The sequence below is a fragment of the Ictalurus furcatus genome, chromosome 19 (assembly GCF_023375685.1).
Source record: "Ictalurus furcatus strain D&B chromosome 19, Billie_1.0, whole genome shotgun sequence".
NCBI classification, from domain to species: domain Eukaryota; kingdom Metazoa; phylum Chordata; class Actinopteri; order Siluriformes; family Ictaluridae; genus Ictalurus; species Ictalurus furcatus.
The window spans coordinates 19,275,838-19,293,918 of NC_071273.1; the positions used below are offsets into that span (position 1 = coordinate 19,275,838).

Here is an 18,081-nt window from a genome sequence, read left to right on the forward strand (position 1 = left end):
TTTGGAGACATTTCCCTTTAATAAGAAAAGAACAGAAAAAAAAACATGGATTTAAAACTCCCTTATAATGGAAGTCTAAGGGGAATTGTTAGGGCAGTTATTGAACATTCATGAAAATGCATTTTGTGAAGTATTCAGTGAAAGGTATTTGCAAATTAAGCACTAAATCTTCATAATTCATCCTTTCTGACATGAGACTACTTTTTGAAAAATTTGTAGCTCAAATGAAATTTTAAATTACTGTATTGACCCAGTATAAAAAGATGGAGAAATCTACATAACCACTGTTTTGATAAGACAATCTCTTATGTCTGTCTTATACTATAACAGTACAGCCCATAGTTTTGAATTTGCATTATATTTGCATTTACTAATCATTTATTGACAAAATATAACAAATGCCCTTAGAATTACATTTTTGTTATTTTCTCGGAGCAAGGACAGTGTCAAAATTCCTGTCTGTGGTAGATACATATACACACATGCATAGAGATTAAGTTTGTATAGAGATAGATTATAGATCATTGGTTATACATTTGGCATAGAGATTATAGCATGTATCGAGCTTAAGTTGAAAAATGCCAGAGTATTCCTTTAAAAATGATTATGGCTGTGTAATGTTCTCACCTGCGTGGGATGGCGTGTCCTCCCCAGGTGATGATCACAGTGTATTTTCCAGGAAAAACAGGGTAGTAGTTACACTCATATACTCCATCGCCCAAGTCACACACTTTCACAGGTTCATCTCCACCCTCTTAGCAGTAAAAACAAAGACAATTTTAATAGAATAACAGATATATAACTTCAGGAAAACACTTGATATTAGAGGTAATCTGGAACTGGATCTGGTTTTATGATGAAGCTTCAGAACTCACTTACTTGGGTTTTTAATGAGGACCCGCAGGTCACCGCTGCCTGCCCCTCTGGTGTAAACTTTAAAATCAGCCACCTCCTTCACCCGCACACCCTTGGGCTGTAGACCACGTCCGATGGCCCGACAAGCATTCGGGTTACTCGCTGATGAGTGAGGAAAGGGGTTAGGCTTGTACGCAAAATAAGTAAACAGATGCATGTAGGCATACTGTACACACACTGACATAACACAGATCTCTTGGGATTTAGTGTTAGTTCGGATGAGCATGTCACTGCATATGAGAGTAAAGTATGGGTGGTTACATGAAAAATTAATAGCTCAAGCACATAGTTTGCATGTATATGTTAAGTCTGATTATTTAAACTATTTAGACTAATTATTTAGGAATATCATACCCTCGTGCTAGTACAAAAAGGTCTAAAATACCAGAAAAACCCTTTTAGAGATGAATTACTTTAACTAAAATACAGTGAAATATGAATATAAAGTAAATGCTCATAATTTTTTACCGTTAATGTTAGCAAGTTAGCTAACATGAGCCAACAGGACTCGTTTCTGAGAAACTGTTTGTTATATAGAAACTGTACAAAAGTTTTAGGCACATGCAGAGAAATGCTGTAGAGCAACGATGCCTTCAAAATAATGAAATTAAATGTTTCTACATTTAAAAAATACTGTAAAGAGCAGTAAACTGTAATGAATGAAACAAAGGCATATTTGGTGTGACAAAAAAAATGAAAATAGTAGTCTCTGGTACAGTTAGTGCAGTTTTATGAGGAAATTAGCTGTAAGTTTTATTGAGCATGTTGCAGAACCTGGAGACTTTGACTGTCACACTCGCTTCTTATTTTTGCAGCAAAACCCAGCAGCCTTCATTGTGTTTTTTGTCTGAAAAGTGTCTCTTACGTAATATGCTGCTTTCTTTAATGACATTTTTCAAACATTTTTCTGTAACATTTCATTTTGTGCTGGAAAACTAATGTTTGGGAATCTAAAATGTTTTTGTACTCACTCAATAACGTACAAGTCATAAAATAAAAACAAAGTTTGTACTAAAAATAATAGGGTGCCTAAAACTTTTGCACAGTACTGTACTGTAGATTAATATAAACATTCATAATCTTTACTGTTACTATTAGATTAGCTAATCCTAGCTAACCAGGCAGGATTTCTGGGAAGATTTTTATGTCACATATACAGTATATGTTCACTCATTCAATTTCAATAACCGCTTAATCCTAACCAGGGACACGATGAATCTGGAGCGAATCCCAGTAATGTTGGTTGCAAGGCAAATATAAAGGTTGATAATCTTTACTGTTAACATTAGCAAGCTAGCTTTTTTTCCTTCATTTTCAGTAAATGCTGAAGTGCTGAACTGCTTATCCTGAGATTTCACCCAGAATTGGCGCCAGTCTATCGCTGGAGGGTTTTGGTCGTTTTTTTTTAAACTCTGAGAGCTAGCCAAGTTAATATAAGCGAACCTGACAGGATTTCAAAGAAGACTTTTAAACCATAAATATCTTAATATAAATGTTAAAGTATACCAAAGATACAGTACATGTACAGTACATATGTAGTACATGTTGAGAGCTTTTTTTTTTATCCTGACTGGATTTCTGAAAGGATATTCAAGTTGTATATTTAAGTATTGGCTAAAGCTAGCCAAGCTAACTGGATTTCAGCAAGCCAAGGAAATGGCTTCTGAGGAGATCAATATGAGGTCTGATTTTGTTTGTTTGTTTGTTTTATCCTAACAGGATTTCTGAGAGGATATAGAAAGTCATATGCAAGTAATCTCAGTATGCAATTCATAATCTTTATTCCCAAAGCTAGCCAAGCTAATATGTGCTAACCTGACAGGATTTCAGAGAAGATATTTAGGTTATACATATTCTTGTGAATGTTAGTTAGCAAGTTAGCTAACATGAGTCAACTTTACTGCTAAATGTTAGACAAGCTAATATGAGCTAAACTGACAGGATTTTAAAGAGGAATTTCAAGTCATGTTCATTAATATTATTAATCATCACTTCTAGCTAGCTAGAAGGACAGAACAAAGCTAACTTGGCAGTATATGATAGCAATCATCTATCCCACCTATATAAAGACATTAGTCAATGGTCTACATAAAGACTCTTAATTTGGTCTATTAGAAAATTGGTCTATTTAAAAGTGACTGAATAAAAAAATACATGGACTTATTTTAGATCTGGGTCTTTTTTGAAGGTAATATCAGATCTCATAGGTCAATAACAGAGCTAATATACTAATTTAGCAACATCATAGAGTGGCTCCAAATGAAAGCCCTTTTCAATGAGCAACTGAAGTCATTTTGTAATTCCAGTCTCACCTAGCCAAACCAAAAATAAAGAGCTTGAAGAAAAGAAAATGTGTATGCGGCCTTATTACTATAAATCAGCTCATTTATGTTTGAATAAAGTTGAACTATCTATGTTGTGTTAGATGGTGTTAATCAGCAGACAATAAATGGATGATGCTGATTATGGAAGGCATGATGAACACAAATAATGATGATGATGATCATGATGATGGGACAGTGATTAGGATGATCATGACAACAACAACAACAAAGATGATGATGATGATGATTTACTAGACGTTCACTTTGACAAGAGCCCCCTGAATGCCAGATCCAAGTTTTGGCAATAAATCAATCACATGCTTAATATTTTATCACTGGTCAGGTTAAGGTTATTAGAAATTAATTCAAGAGTTCAGTAATTATTATATCATACGTTATGGTATGTTAATTTTGGAATTATTACATTAGCAAATATTAGAGTATTAAAGTATCAGATCCAGCCCAACTGCAGAGGTCGTGCAGTTGAAAATGGAGCATGTGTAAAGGTGATCGTCCAGCTTTCTTTCTGCGGGATTAAGACGGGACCAGCAGCAAATCGAGCGTTTGTCTGTTTTGAATCTCTCACACAAAGTCCTGCATACATTCCAATCCCTCCCTGCTGCAAGTTGTATGTAAGGTTTTGCTGTCACAGATGGCCAAGCACTGGAACATGCCAAAAAGCCAGGAGAAAGAGGGTTAGAGTGTCGAAATAGACACACCAGAGGGATTGAAAAGGAAAACAGGGACAGGGAGAGATGGACAGGGTCAGGGAGGAACAAGGAAAGACAGAAAGGGTCAGGGATGATTAGGGAGAGACAAAGAGGAATATGGGATGGAGGGAAGCGAAACGACGAAGCTTGCGCAGGCATGTGCCGCACCCCGCGGGCCATACTGACTTGCTCGCCTGGGTTTGGGCGGCGTTGGGGGGGGCATTTTCTTGGACTTTTCAGAGGGCGGCGTGCGAATAGACTGAGGGATTATCTGAACCGGGGAGCCGGCTGGCACGCTGCTCAGAAGAGCTAGAATGACACACAGGCGAAAAGAATACAGCAACACTTTCAGAATATGTGTGTATGTGTGTGTACCGATCCCCCGGAGCAGAGAACACACTAGAAAACCTCCGGTGATACCCAAAAACCACGTTCCAGCCTGGACACTCACACAGCATCACACAGTCAGCATACATGTTTTTCAAGAAATGAGAAAAAACATCCATCAGCCAAACTACATTATGCACTTTAGGTAATTATGCAAATAACAGCGATTGACAAGAAGGGACTTTAGTGGTCAGGGAGAAATAGCAAATTACAGAGATTAAAAGGGAAATTGTACTGGGTACTGTATGTGTCTATAAGGTCAGTGTTTACTATAAAAAGCTTTTTTTTTTAATAAAACAGAGAGTTGGGGGAAGGGTGGAGTAAAAGTGATTACAGTCATTAAGTGATCAGTATTAGCTAAATCATATAGCAGGCACGTTGTGTTGTCAAGTCTTACCCTCTGAGATGTGTACGGTAAAAGGGCTTCTGGGTATTTGTTGGCCAGCGAATGTTACATAGATAACATGAGGTCCTTCCAGTACAGGGCCGTATGTGCAGCGGAAAATGCTGTCCCCTCTGTTCTCCAGTATGATCTCCACCGTGTCCCTGCGACCCTGTGAATCCACAATGATCACACCCACGTCACCTGCGCCCGCACCTGAGAAGACACACATATTTATGTACCGCAGAGTTATGGTCATGAATGAAACTATCCTGGATTACTCTATGCTTTGTTGAATGTCTTCGTTTACATGTCTACATTTACATGTCTACTCTGGACCCTGACCTGCAGTATAGATGTCGAAGTAAGTGGGCTTGTTGGCCACATTGCCCACTGGTTCCAAGCCTGGACCACGTGCCTGCACCTTGTTGGGGTCTCCCAGAGCTTTGGACACGTTCACAAGGAAGGGGCTGTTGTTAATGTCCTGCCCAGCAAACAACACCTTCACCTGGGCACAAGAGCAAGCAGACATAAAATGACATAAAATGCAATGCTTATTTGACATTAAAATGTGTGTGGAGTTGGCATTTGATTCATCTGGGAGGACCATAAGATACGGCAAGTTAATTATCCTGAAGTAATACTAGTGAGCCAGACAAAAAAAGTCTAGGATGCCAATATTTTACTCTTCAAAAAGAGGATCTTGAAACCTTGCCGGACAATCTTAAAATACAACAACAATCCCAAGAATGGCTTATTTTCTACAACTGATTCTCAGATTTTAATTTACCAGGCATAAATAGCACTACATACATTCTATTACCTTATGTAGTTAATGCCATTTGAGATTTTACATGAATCACTTATATCTAGCTCTAAAAATCAAATGACAAGAAAACATGCCTGTGGTTAAAATCTGAAAGACTAAATTGTGACAGAATTGTGATATTGTCTCCCAAAGTCACCAGAAAAAGAAAGAAAAAAAAACCTTTGGCAGACAGTCATGACATAATTGCTGGAGTTTAACTAGCCATGTGGTAGAACAGCTAGTTAAAAAAAAAATTGACTCAACTCGCAACTCAGGATGATTGTGTGATGATTACATGTGATCAATCAATGGGTTGTGATCAACTATTCCTGGTCCACCCATACAGGATGTCTCTGTTTGGTACACGTTGATACCAAGAAACAACAAAATATAAAACATAACGCTGGGTACCTTATGAAGACCTTCCACTTTGGGCAAATAGACTACAGAGTAGGTTCTGTTCTTGTCATTGTTGGGGATCACTCGAGCCTGGAAGAAGCACAGATGACAGTCAGAGGTGAATTTTTGTAATCCTCATGCTAGTTTTGTAAACGCACGCTATGCTAATGAGGACAATGAGGCATAAGCTAAAAGTCTTACAAATAACTGTGATTCAAAATTCTCAAAATTAAACATGATGTCTGACCTCCTCCGTGTGACCTTCAGGATCCTCGACATACACCAGCACCTCACCAAGTCCCGCCTCTACTGTCTCAACTATAAACTCAGCTGGTTTTAACACCATGTTTCCTCTGGGCTCGATGCCTGAACAGAGAGAAAGATAAAGACAGTAAGACGGGTAAAAACTACATAATAAAGACAACAATGTTGGATCCCTTGATTTGGGAAAAGTGTCCTTCACCAGGGCCGTAGGCTTTGGCCCTCTTGGGGTGCAGAGTTTTGGAGCGCAGTGGAGCACCAGGCTTCAGCTTGGCTTTAGGGAACTGAGACAGGTAAGTCATGACAGAGTGCTCATCCACATTCGGGTCCACAATCTCCTCAGGAGCTATAACCTGCGCAGGGCAAAGGTCAAAGTGATTAAAGGTTGGTAGGATTAACATGGAACAATATCTAGTTATATTTTTATTATGAGTAAGATCAAAAGAGCCATTTGTAGTGTTCTTCTGAAATTAAGTGATGTAAAGCAATTTCTCAGTCATTTTAACACTTAAATAAAACACATTTTAGTAGCAATTCTGTAAAGCATGATAATTAAGGGTTCAACAATGCAGCAGAAATGAAGAAACAACAGGCCTATAATGGTCATTCCTTTATATGGACAGTAACACCTCCTAGAAAATGAGTCTTCCAAGATGTTTTCCTCTTTTCCGAATACAACCATGCCCCAAATATAGCTTAGTGTTATGATTGCATTTACATTTATATTTATTCATTTAGCAGACCATTTATCCAAAGTGACTTACAAATGAGGAAATACAAGCAAAGCGATATATCAAGTGGAGAACAATACAAGTAGTGCTACCATAGATTTATAATTGAGTTCTAGAAAAGCGAAGTGCACAGAGTAGAGGTGTAAGATCCAGAGTAGATTTTTTTTGTTTATTTGGGGTTTTTTTTTAGGATAATGTGGGGTTGGCATTTTAGGGGTTAGTTAGGTGTTCATGGAAGAGGTGGGTCTTTAGCTGTTTTTTGAAGATAGTGACAGATTCCGCGGTCCGGATTGAGGTTGGAAGTTCATTCCACCACTGAGGGACAGATAGTGTGAAGGTTCTGGAAAGGTGCTACTAAGCGTCGGTCGTTAACCGAACGCAGATTGCGTGAGGGAACATAAGCCTCAAGCAGAGAGTTGAGGTAGGAGGGTGCTGTTCCAGACAAGGTCTTGTACGTGAGCATCAAGGCCTTGAATTTGATACAGGCGGATACAGGAAGCCAGTAGAGGGAGATGAAGAAGGGTGTGACATGGGTCCTTTTGGGCTGGTTGAAGACGAGACGTGCTGCTGCATTGGACGATGATTGCATTTCAGTGTGGCATGGCTGCAATGCATTAATGAAAGTGAAACGCAATGGAATGGGAAATTACTTTCACTTCTGATATCCTCCATATAATTCTTTAAAAAGTAACATCTGTGGATTTTTTTTTTTTTTCACTGAAGAGCTCAAGTGCAGTAAGAGTGATGCAGTGAAGGTGTTGCTTTTCAGTGTGGCAAATTGTCCCAATGTCACAGATGAAAATAAAAAAAGCAATACCGTCTATGTACTGCATTTCACTTTTTCCTCGCAGCGCAATTCCCTTTCTGTCTCACAAGCATATTCAAACGCATTTTAAATTTCAACCCCTTCAAAGGGAACGCATCAGAGTTCTCACTGTGAAGAGTTGGAGCCTTCAGATAGAGTAGGACATAGTCATGATCACTTCAAAATGAAGTGCAGCCCCATGAGATTCCTGAGAAAAGAAGCACCATGTTAAAACCCACTTCAGTTGAGGTTATGGGGCATGAAGGGGCATGTAGATCGATCAGAAAAGAGAGAACGAGAGAAAGAGGGAGTGAAAATGTTTATTGTGGCAAGAGAAACAACAGTCTAGAATCTGGGACCTTTTTTTTACAAAGAATCTTATCTTACCACTAACAGTTAACAGTAACTTTAGTGCCGCTAAAAGCACCTAAGAGGTTCTTTTTTTTTTTTAATGGAAAGAAATGAAGGAAAACTAAGCTGGACAACGTGTGGTCTGGAGAGGGTATTTTTCTATATGATGTTAAATACTAGTTCATTTACACTGCATAACTGCATTTTCATATTACCTGTAAAGCTCGCTGTCATTAGATCTATTTCATATTGTCCGGAAGGTACACAAAGTTTTGCACTCAAATGTAATTTGGAAAAGGAGTTTAGATCCTTCATCCTGCTATGTGGGTTATTGTAAAAGTATCTTGTTTATGCTATTACTCTTCTCATATGCTGTGTCAATGGCCAAACATTCTTTTACATATAATATAGTGCCATGGAGCTGTTTTAGATTCATTTCCAATTGCAGTATAATTTGTTTTCTGAGTCACTGTGTCTCTTCTATCCACTCACACCTCTCTTTCACACCATGCTGTTTAAGTGGTTGCTTTATTTAACCCCTGACTGAAAGGATAAGAAGCATCTGAAAATAGTGTCCCTAGGAATTTAGCACAGCTGTAGAGAGGCAGAGAGCGAGAAAGAAAGATAGAGAGAGAGAGTGAGAGAGAGAGAGAGAGAGAGAGAGAGAGAGAGAGAACCCACAGCTGAATTAAAACTCCTATTAAAAATGTAGCAAATAGGTCATGGTTCTTCAACGTTTTCTTCATTTGCCAAAACATGCTCCTTAAACACACAGCAGAATCATAAATTAGCATCTGGAGAATCTGAAGCCATATTCATCATGTTGCTAAAAAACATTCCCACTGCATGATGCTGATTTGAATCGAATTGGTTAAGTGATGATGAGCTGTGGCTTGTTTCTTCCAGAAGAGTTCAATCCTGGTTTAAGCACACCATGGAATCTTGCTTCTCATGGCCTGGGAGTCAACAAAGTGAACTCCCATGTGAAATTTTCTCAACACTAAAGCTTTTGATGATGGAGTTCTGTGGAGATGGCTGTGCTTCTGGCAGGTTCTCCTACCTCTACAGGACTTCTGGAGTTCTGTCAGAGGGACCATCAGGTGCTTAGTCACCTCACTGACTAAAGCTCTTCTCTCAGGTTTCAGCTCTCAGTGGTTCTTAACATCTTCCATTTAAGAATGATGGGAGTCACTGTGTTTATCAAAGCATTTACAGCTTCCCCAGATCTGTGCCCCAACACTATCCTATTCTAGGATTCTTTCAAATATGTAGCGTTTAGTTTACTTGAATCAAACCCTGGTGTGTTCCCCCCATCAGGTGCGGACCAAAGAACATATGAGCATGGAATTCCTGCTTGGTTCAACTGCAGTCTGAAAGCGATTGGAGTCTGATTTAACATGACTGCAGGAAGAGAAACAAACATGCTGTGTTTTGGGTTGCAACATTTTTTGGTAAAGCTGAGAATCAGAGCCATGAGGCACAAACTGAGACAAAGAACAGAGCTGCTGTGTATTTGGACCAACAAAGAAAAAGAGAAAACACTGGATGTGGTACACAAATGTTGTAAACTAATTATTTATATAATTATCTAACCGTTTATTTAGCACCGGCTCTATATTTTTTGTGCTTGAGTGTGCACTTGGCGAAATGTTTGTTTACTGTTCTTGGGTTAGTGTTCTCTGTTGCCATATTGCTGACTAATGATTGAAAAAGTTTTTGCCAAACCAAACCAAATAGCAAACAAACCAAAAGTATCAGATTCAGAGTAAACTGAGGTGTTAAAGTGCTCTTAGAAGACAATTTGAATGACTTCACGGTTTATTTTTGCACGGTAAGCTGTGGTGAGACACACTATATGGCCAAAAGTTTGTGGACACCTCACCATCATACCCATAATGTGGTCCTTCCCAAACTATTGCCACAAACGTGGATGCGTACAATTGTATAGAATGTCTTTGCATGCGCTAGCATTACGGTTTCCCTTCACTGGAACTAAGAGACCCAATCCTGTTCCAACACGACAGTGCCACTGTGCACAAAGCCAGCTCCATGACGACATGGCTTGCCAAGGTTGGAGTGTCCTGCACAGAGCCCTGACACAGCCCACGGCTTCGAGCAGTCGTCTATTAGCACGTACAGCGTGACAAATAATTAACTGCACTGAAAGCTTTCGTAAAATTAAAAATGAAACACCCAAAACTGTATACGGTACCATAACGAAGACAAACTGTATGTCGATACGTGAAATTCTGGAGGGAACGTGGGACGGCGTGGCGTGGGGATGTAATGACGTGTGCCGATAATCGATCTATGTTCTATAACATGTAAAACAGGAATATGAAAGGAATATTCTAAAAGCAACTCATGTAAACACCTTAATCAGAATATTGTCTTATTCAGAATAAGGTCCATAATTAGATTATTGCTGTCCATGTAAACGTATACACTGACTGCACCCCAGACCTACTCACTCAATATTAATACCTGACCTAACTAATGCTCTTGTGGCTGAATGAACACAAATACCCACAGCCTTGCTCCAAAATCTAGTGCAAAGCCTTCCCAAAATAGTGGAGGTTATTATAACAGTAAAGGGGGGAATAAATCTGGCATAAGATGTTGAACATATGTGTGTGATGCTCAGGTGGCCATTTAGGCAGAAGTTTGTCATTCCAAATCATGTCCAAACAACTGAATGTACCACAGATGAACTTTAGTCAAGTTGTAGAAACATGAACAAGATGAACAAGATGCTCCTGAGCTCAGTTTCCATCATAACATAATGTATGTTCATTTGATATTTCAAGGATTGTTTTTATTTGCAATAAATGTATTGTAAACCTGCAACACTTTGATCGCAAGGAAAGAAACACTGTACAAAGTGTGTTCATGTTAGAAATTTGTGCAGCAGGAGTCCAGAATCCAACACAGCCAAACTTTGTTGCCCAAATTCCAATAAAAGTACATACTCATATGCCGGATATGCTACTAAAATAACCCAAGCATAAATCTAATACAAATTATAGGAACGTTATGATCTGGGATATTTTATATTCCAGAAAAAGAAAAAGAAGAGATATTGGATCTTGTATATGAGATAATGTTTTATTTGTTTGTCTGAGCTATTTACCCGTTTCCCCGAATAAGTTTTTTTTTCATTGTGTGGTTACTTTATTATTGTGTTAAGAATCATTTATTTTTTAAAATTTTATAATTACATTTTTATTTTCTCTATTTTCTGCCTCTGCCTCTTCCCTTATGTTGTTTACAGCTATAATAATAATAATAATAATAAGTATTAAGCGTCAAGCCCCGAAGGGGCTAAGGCCCCTATTGTTTTCATTAGTTTTATTATTATTATTATTATTATTATTATTATTATTCCGCACTTGAGTCTATGGCAGCCCATAGAACCTCTTGTGGGAAAGATGAAATTTGGCACACAGATAGAGAACATTCTGACCTGTAAATACAGCAAATTTGGTGTGTCTAACTCAATCCCTCTAGTGCCACCAACTGTCCAAAGTTGCACTCACGTTTATGTTAATAACTTTTGAACCATGAGTCCTAGAAACAAATTTTTTTTTCCTGTGATTCCTTGGCTCAAGACAATTTGATTGCATCTTATGACGCTAATCTAATTTTCATTAAAATTTTTCTGCCATTTTGAATTTTCACAGAATTTTGATAAACCATACCATTTTCGAATGACGCTTCAACGAATTCAACAATGCGTATGCCAAAATGGATGTGAGGGTATATCTCGATAACAATTTAGCGTATTTATACCAAGCTTATTATTTATCATATCCACCATGAATTGAGGGTGCCTGCTGAGTTTTGGAACAGTGCCACCTAATGGTCACTGGATATGAAAAAAAGCACATTTTTGCTTATAACTTCTGAACAGTTTGTCATGAAATCATCAAATTGGTCTCAATAGATTCACTGGGGCATACCAAGTCCAACAATATGAAAAATTCCTATGTTGGCCATTTTGGATGTCGGCCATTTTGAATGTAGTCATAAAATGCTGTATTTTATGACCAACTTGGCGTATTGTTACAAAACTCTGAATGTGTCTTTGGCACCATACTCTGAAGGGACTCAAAAAGTTGCAGGACAGTGCCACCTTGTGGTCAATATTATTGTTATATTTCTAAAAATGCTAATAGCTATTGACTCCTTTTGCCTACTGTCATGAGTCTTGTTAGATTCCATGGATCATGCCGAGAACAATGATACCAATTATGTCAAGATTGAACAAACTTCCTGTCTGCCATTTTTAAATGTTTTGAAAACATACTTTTTTGAACGCCTCCTAGACCGTTTGACCGATTTGCACGAAAATTGGCCTGCATCATCTAGAGGCACTCATGACCAAAATTACTCACAGAATTTTGATAAACCATGCTATTTTTGAATGGTGCTTCAAAGAATTTGACAAAGAATATGCAAAATTTAACTTGAGGCTGTATCTCCGCAACGCTTTGAGGGATTGTGACAAAACTTGGTATGTCTCATCACCATTAGGCCCTGAGGTTACCTTCAGTGTTTTGGTGCACTGCCCCCTACTGGTCAGGAGATAGCAAAAATGGCTTTTTTGGCACATAACTCTTGAAGGCTTTCCTGCATGATAACCATCATGCCCATAAGCTACCTGAGAAATTTCAGAACAGCACCACATACAACACAAAAATTCTAAGCAGTAGCTATTTTTTAGTTATTTTTAAAATAGGGTTTTTTATGATTCAGAGTTTACTTCTTCTAACTCCTCATACACTGTTCATCGGATATTATTATCGTTATTATTAGTAGTAGTATTACAAACAAATAAGGTTCACTCTAATGAGGCCAGTGACTAACTAATCAAGAGCTATTATTGAGAGAAGAGGAACACACAAAGCCTAATTACATGCCATGATATGCACATAATTACAGACTCTGGTGCAAACACAGCATAGTAATCCCTTCACAAAGTAAATAATGTCATCCTTATGTGTTTCTTCTCCAAACTTTATTATTTAATAGTTAATATTTATAATAGTAATATTTATTAATTAATAGTTGTGTGTTCCATCACCAGTTAGCCTGATTTCATTTCCAGGAAATGCATGACAAATCATAACAACATTTATATTAGGCTATATTTATATTTATAGAAGGAGATACTCGATCAAATTCAGACAAACCTGAGCAAGATCATACTCCACGAAATCACACACAGACTAAAAACACTATCTCTATCTGAATGTCTGAAGTACCGTGCAGCTCACTGAGCTAACCTAACACTGCAAGTTAATGTAAAGTTGCACCTGTTTCTTTTTGCCAAGATCAAAATATTCACAGAGAGATCACATGAGTGAACATGAGATCCATTGCCTACCTGAGGGACACCAAGCCAGTCATCAGCCTGCTGCATGGCCTCCCTGGCATTCTCCACTGGCTGATTGGGGTCCCACATCTCCCAGTCAGGACACAGACCTGGTCAAGACACGAAAGACACAGAAGGACAGAGAGAGCGAGAGAGAGAGAGAGAGAGAGAGAGAGAGAGAGAGAGAGAGTTAATCACAGTAGACAGACACCATTCCTTTAAGTTCCACAACCCAGCCTCTGTCATTGCAACGATCATAACAAACAATGTAACACAGGTTTGTACGGTGAATGTAGAGCTAAATATGCTTCACTGAAAATAGACTGGCAATTTGCACTGTAATACCATTTTCTAATAGTGTAGGGGATGAATAGGCATCAATAATTCCAGCCGACATCAGACTGAAGACTAACAATCTAGGAATAGCTGAACAGTTAAAGCAGTTGAAGGGATGGTTCAAATATTTTGGGGAATAGTTAGAATAATTCATTGTCAATGTACTAATTTCTGTTTGTCTGGGTTGCACCAAGAAGAATTAAAGCTAGTGTATTAAATAGTGCGTTTTAAGTATACTTTTAAATATACAAAAATCCATGCCCATAATGCACTTAAAGTACTTAAGTATGCTACATATTCCTAAGGATTAGCTTATTTTAAAGACACAAACTAATATTAGTATTGGTATTCGTATTAGTAGCAGTAGTAGTAGCAGCAGCAGCAGCAACAGCAGCATTAGTACTAGTAGTAATAGTAGTAGTAGTAGTGTTACTGGTAGCAGTTGTAGTAGTAGTAGCAGTAATAGCAGGACTAGTAGTGGTTTTGTAGTAGTAGTAGCGGCAGTAATAGTAGTAATAGTACTATTCGTAGCTGTTGTTGTAGAAGTGGCAGTAATAGGAGTAATTTTAGTGGTAATATCAGTAGTAATATTAGTATTATTAGTATTAGTAGTAATACAAGTATTAGCAGTAGTAGTAGAAGTATTAGTAATAGGCTGTTCTTATAATACGTAGAATAAGCGTATATCATTAAAAGCAAAATAAAATCAACAGAAAAGACAATTCGATTATTCGTACCATAATCATTAGCCAAAATTTGGTAACTGTAACAGGACTTCTCTGTATGTTCCATGTAAACCTTAAATGCATCACCATATCCACTACATCATGCTCTTGATACAGGACCTCAAGCTCTTTTCACACCTCCAATCTGTTAATGAATCCTGGCAGTCTAAAGTAACAAAATAATTTCCTCAAGCAAACGTTAGCTACTCTCCCGGGTGACGTGAATGCAGAGATGTGAGCTTATTAGACGCTGGATAACGATCTGGCAGGGTGTGGGGGGCGTTTCGATCGAACGTAACAAACGATCCTGAAACCACGAGACTCCACCGTCGCTGCCAAACACGTATATCAGAACCAGATTCAGGCTGTTTAATCCTTTGGCACAGCAAGTACCAAGATCTAAACTCACACAAGCCTGTGATTAGCTCAAATGGTCCACCTCCTGCTGCCAGAAGTGATAAAGCAAAAGCTTTTTCAACTCTGTTTAAAGGCCCAAACTGGCATTCAGACCCAAAATGGTCATGTAAGCGTCAAAGTCCCTTTTGAGAATAAATAGAGACTTGAAAAAGAAAGCAAGGTAGACTTATGCTACACATAAATCCACCCACAAGACCACTCACCCTGAAGCACTACATAATGTACACACAAACAGCAGTGTATGTTTGCAGAGAATTGTCAAAAAGCTGCACATGTTTTCACTTAATTGTGTTTGACTTGGTGCCTCTGATACTCTCCATGTTGCTACACTATAAATTAGAAAGTCCTGATCTTACACGCACACGCACACACACACTTCCAATCACCTGTATCACCCCCACCCACACCCCCCCAAAAAACTACAGCACAATCACTGGTCCCCTAATTAGACCCAGAGCAGGCTCAAAAGGCTAGTGCTAGTCAGCAATGCTAATATCCTGGAGTATTATTAGTGAGCCCTTGATGTGGACTGTTTTAATATTCATGTTCATAGATCCAATTAGCACTGTGCAGTATCTACTGATAAATACACAATAGCAGGCAAGTTTATGAACATCAGCTGAACTGAGATTTGTCTTTGGCCAATGTGCATGTTGTACAACAACACAATCGACTTGTGAATGACTTAGCAGCATCAGTGAGTATATGCATATAAGTCTCAATTGAATTGAACAGAATGCGTTGATTACTTTTCTATAACAGCAGCTCTGACAGTAACAGGCTTATAATACAAGGTTTACATTATCATGTTATCGTTGCTGTAGTAACCAGAAATTCACCGGGACTTATTTGGCGGGCCTTATAAATGATTGAAGACTGATAATAAACGGATGCCATTTTAAAAAGCATATAGCAAATTTATCATGCGTTGATATGGTGAGGTTTTCTGTATTAAGCGTTTATGGAAGGAGTCGCAAATGTCAGTGAGGTATTGCTGTTTCCTTTAAGATTTCCGCCACAGGAATGTCGGAGGACATTGTGTTTTGCAGTTTCTCTTTAACAGACTGTATTGTTGCCTTATTAACTTCAAGAACAGATATTTATAGCTGTTATAATGTAAGTGTAATGCAAAGTAACTATAAAGGGATAACAAGTGACATTATGAACTTTGTAGTGGCAACAGTAAGTCTTCACATCGGGCTGCATGGCACTACTCATCATTGATTATTGTTCCTCCAACAGCAAGCCCTGTCTGTTTTATTCCATACTTAGACGAGCTGACATGTCAGTGATATAATGGGTCTGCTAGCTAAAGAGTTTCAGTATGTAATGGCGTTTATAGCACTGAATCAGAGAGATTTTAATCCCTTCATCTTTTTCCGCTGACGATTTCTCTGATTTTACAGATCAAACCTTATGTTCAGGCCAGATCTTGGCTGTTACGAGTCTAAACAAAGAAAAAAATTAGACTCGTGCCAGGGGTGAGTCGTAAGATGAGGAAAGCAGATGTGTGGCAGCTGTGTAGTAAGACCCAGACTGGAGTCTTGGGAAATTAATTTCCTAAATGCTACAACATGATTTTCACAAAGCTGGAACTTTGTGTGTGTGTGTGTGTGTGTGTGTGTGTGTGTGTGTATGGTAACACATGATCATAACTGTTAAGTAGCTACATCACAAAATCCGATACACAATCATTTGGAACAGTGTGTCTCTAACAGAGAGGCATCTAACAGGGTCAACATTTTGCACACAGGGGAATGTTTTTAAAAATTCATGAACAAATAGGACCAGTGGTCACCATTTTGACAGAGATGGATTAGACTTCTTACCATGATTATTTTTCACTATTGAACTCTTTGAAAGAATGTTATACAACTTAAAGTAAAATGTGTATTTTTAAAATATCTATTTTAAGTAAATCATTACAATGTCCTTAATGTTAAAATGCCATTTGCATGAATGCTAGTTAACCACATTTTGAGTATTTGCTAATTCTGCTCTAAAAATTCAACCCTATTCCATGCAACAAGCCACTGATAATACAGCCGTTTCAACAAAGGCACCTTGTAAAAAAAAAAAAAATTAGAGATATGTTTTGAACACAGTTTCAAGGACTACATGGCACCTCGATCATGGAACCACATAGTTGTACACCCAGTTGGACTATAGACTGTATTCAGTGCTGTAATTAACCAAAGCTGTTTTCCCAAAGCATGATTTTCCCAGAGCTGGAATTCTGCTCGGCTGCCGTTCAGAGATTGTAATCACTGTGTAAAGGCAACGTATCTGCTCTACACAGCAAAAAACATGGGCCGCTAAGCAATGGAAAAATGTAGCATAAACAAAATTTTCAAGAAAAATAAAAGATGTCTTTTATACACAAGGGCTGTTGCCAAGTGTCAAACATGGTGGGTCAAAATGGTATGATCCAAGGGTGTAGTAAGGACCCCTGAAAGAACCCCACTCAGAGCGACAGCCCTGTTATGAGCCGCCATCTTGTATGAGTCACTAGCTACAGTATGATGGAGTTTTGTGGAGCACACTGGAGCTTTCTGTTCCTGCTGGGTGAACCAATTTCCTCCATAATTAGGAAAAACCTTACAAACCTTACAAACTGCATGCCTTTTTATATCTGTTTTTGACAATTATTACACCGACTTAACACTTTCTGCATGCAGCAATTAGCCTGTTTCTGCCCAAGGGAGGAACCAAAACAGCATCGATTACACGGCTGACTTTATTTGCTACTTATACAGTAGTGTTAAATATTAATCATAATAGTTGGTTCCACATGCTAGCTTTTTTTAAAAATATCATAGGCAAGGTAAAATGAGTCCTTGGCCCTGTAAACCATGTTCAGAGAAAATGCTTTCCCTAGTGTCCTATTAGAGTTATCCATGTTCTTTCTGTATTTATTTAATAACTATACATATTAGTCACAGCTTCTTTTTACATTTATTCATTTAGCAGATGCTTTTATCCAAAGTGACTTACAAATGAGAAAATACAAGCATATGCACCATGAATTACTATGTCCTACACATACACCTACACATCTTTTTACTCAGTGGTAGAACTGTAAAAAGATAACAGTGGGTTCAAGCGATGACAAGAACATGGTGGGTCCAAGGTCCGCAGAAATCATTTATATTAACC

The 18,081-nt window shown here is 38.2% G+C and overlaps 1 protein-coding gene across 5 annotated transcripts in view; it reads right to left on the bottom strand.

Moving 5' to 3' along the window:
• flncb (filamin C, gamma b (actin binding protein 280)) overlaps nucleotides 1-18,081 on the bottom strand; it is a 79,117-nt gene that overhangs the window by 28,947 nt on the left and 32,089 nt on the right. For 3 of the 5 annotated variants that reach the window (XM_053649795.1, XM_053649794.1, XM_053649798.1), the window contains exons 3-11: nucleotides 13,460-13,557; nucleotides 6,389-6,539; nucleotides 6,173-6,291; nucleotides 5,938-6,015; nucleotides 5,064-5,226; nucleotides 4,734-4,934; nucleotides 4,136-4,258; nucleotides 880-1,017; nucleotides 628-754 (exon numbers count right to left, since the gene is read on the bottom strand). In XM_053649795.1, coding sequence (XP_053505770.1) covers nucleotides 628-754; nucleotides 880-1,017; nucleotides 4,136-4,258; nucleotides 4,734-4,934; nucleotides 5,064-5,226; nucleotides 5,938-6,015; nucleotides 6,173-6,291; nucleotides 6,389-6,539; nucleotides 13,460-13,557 — 1,198 coding nt within the window. The remainder of the gene's footprint in view (nucleotides 1-627; nucleotides 755-879; nucleotides 1,018-4,135; nucleotides 4,259-4,733; nucleotides 4,935-5,063; nucleotides 5,227-5,937; nucleotides 6,016-6,172; nucleotides 6,292-6,388; nucleotides 6,540-13,459; nucleotides 13,558-18,081) is intronic. The other 2 variants (XM_053649797.1, XM_053649796.1) reach the window with 1 other exon arrangement.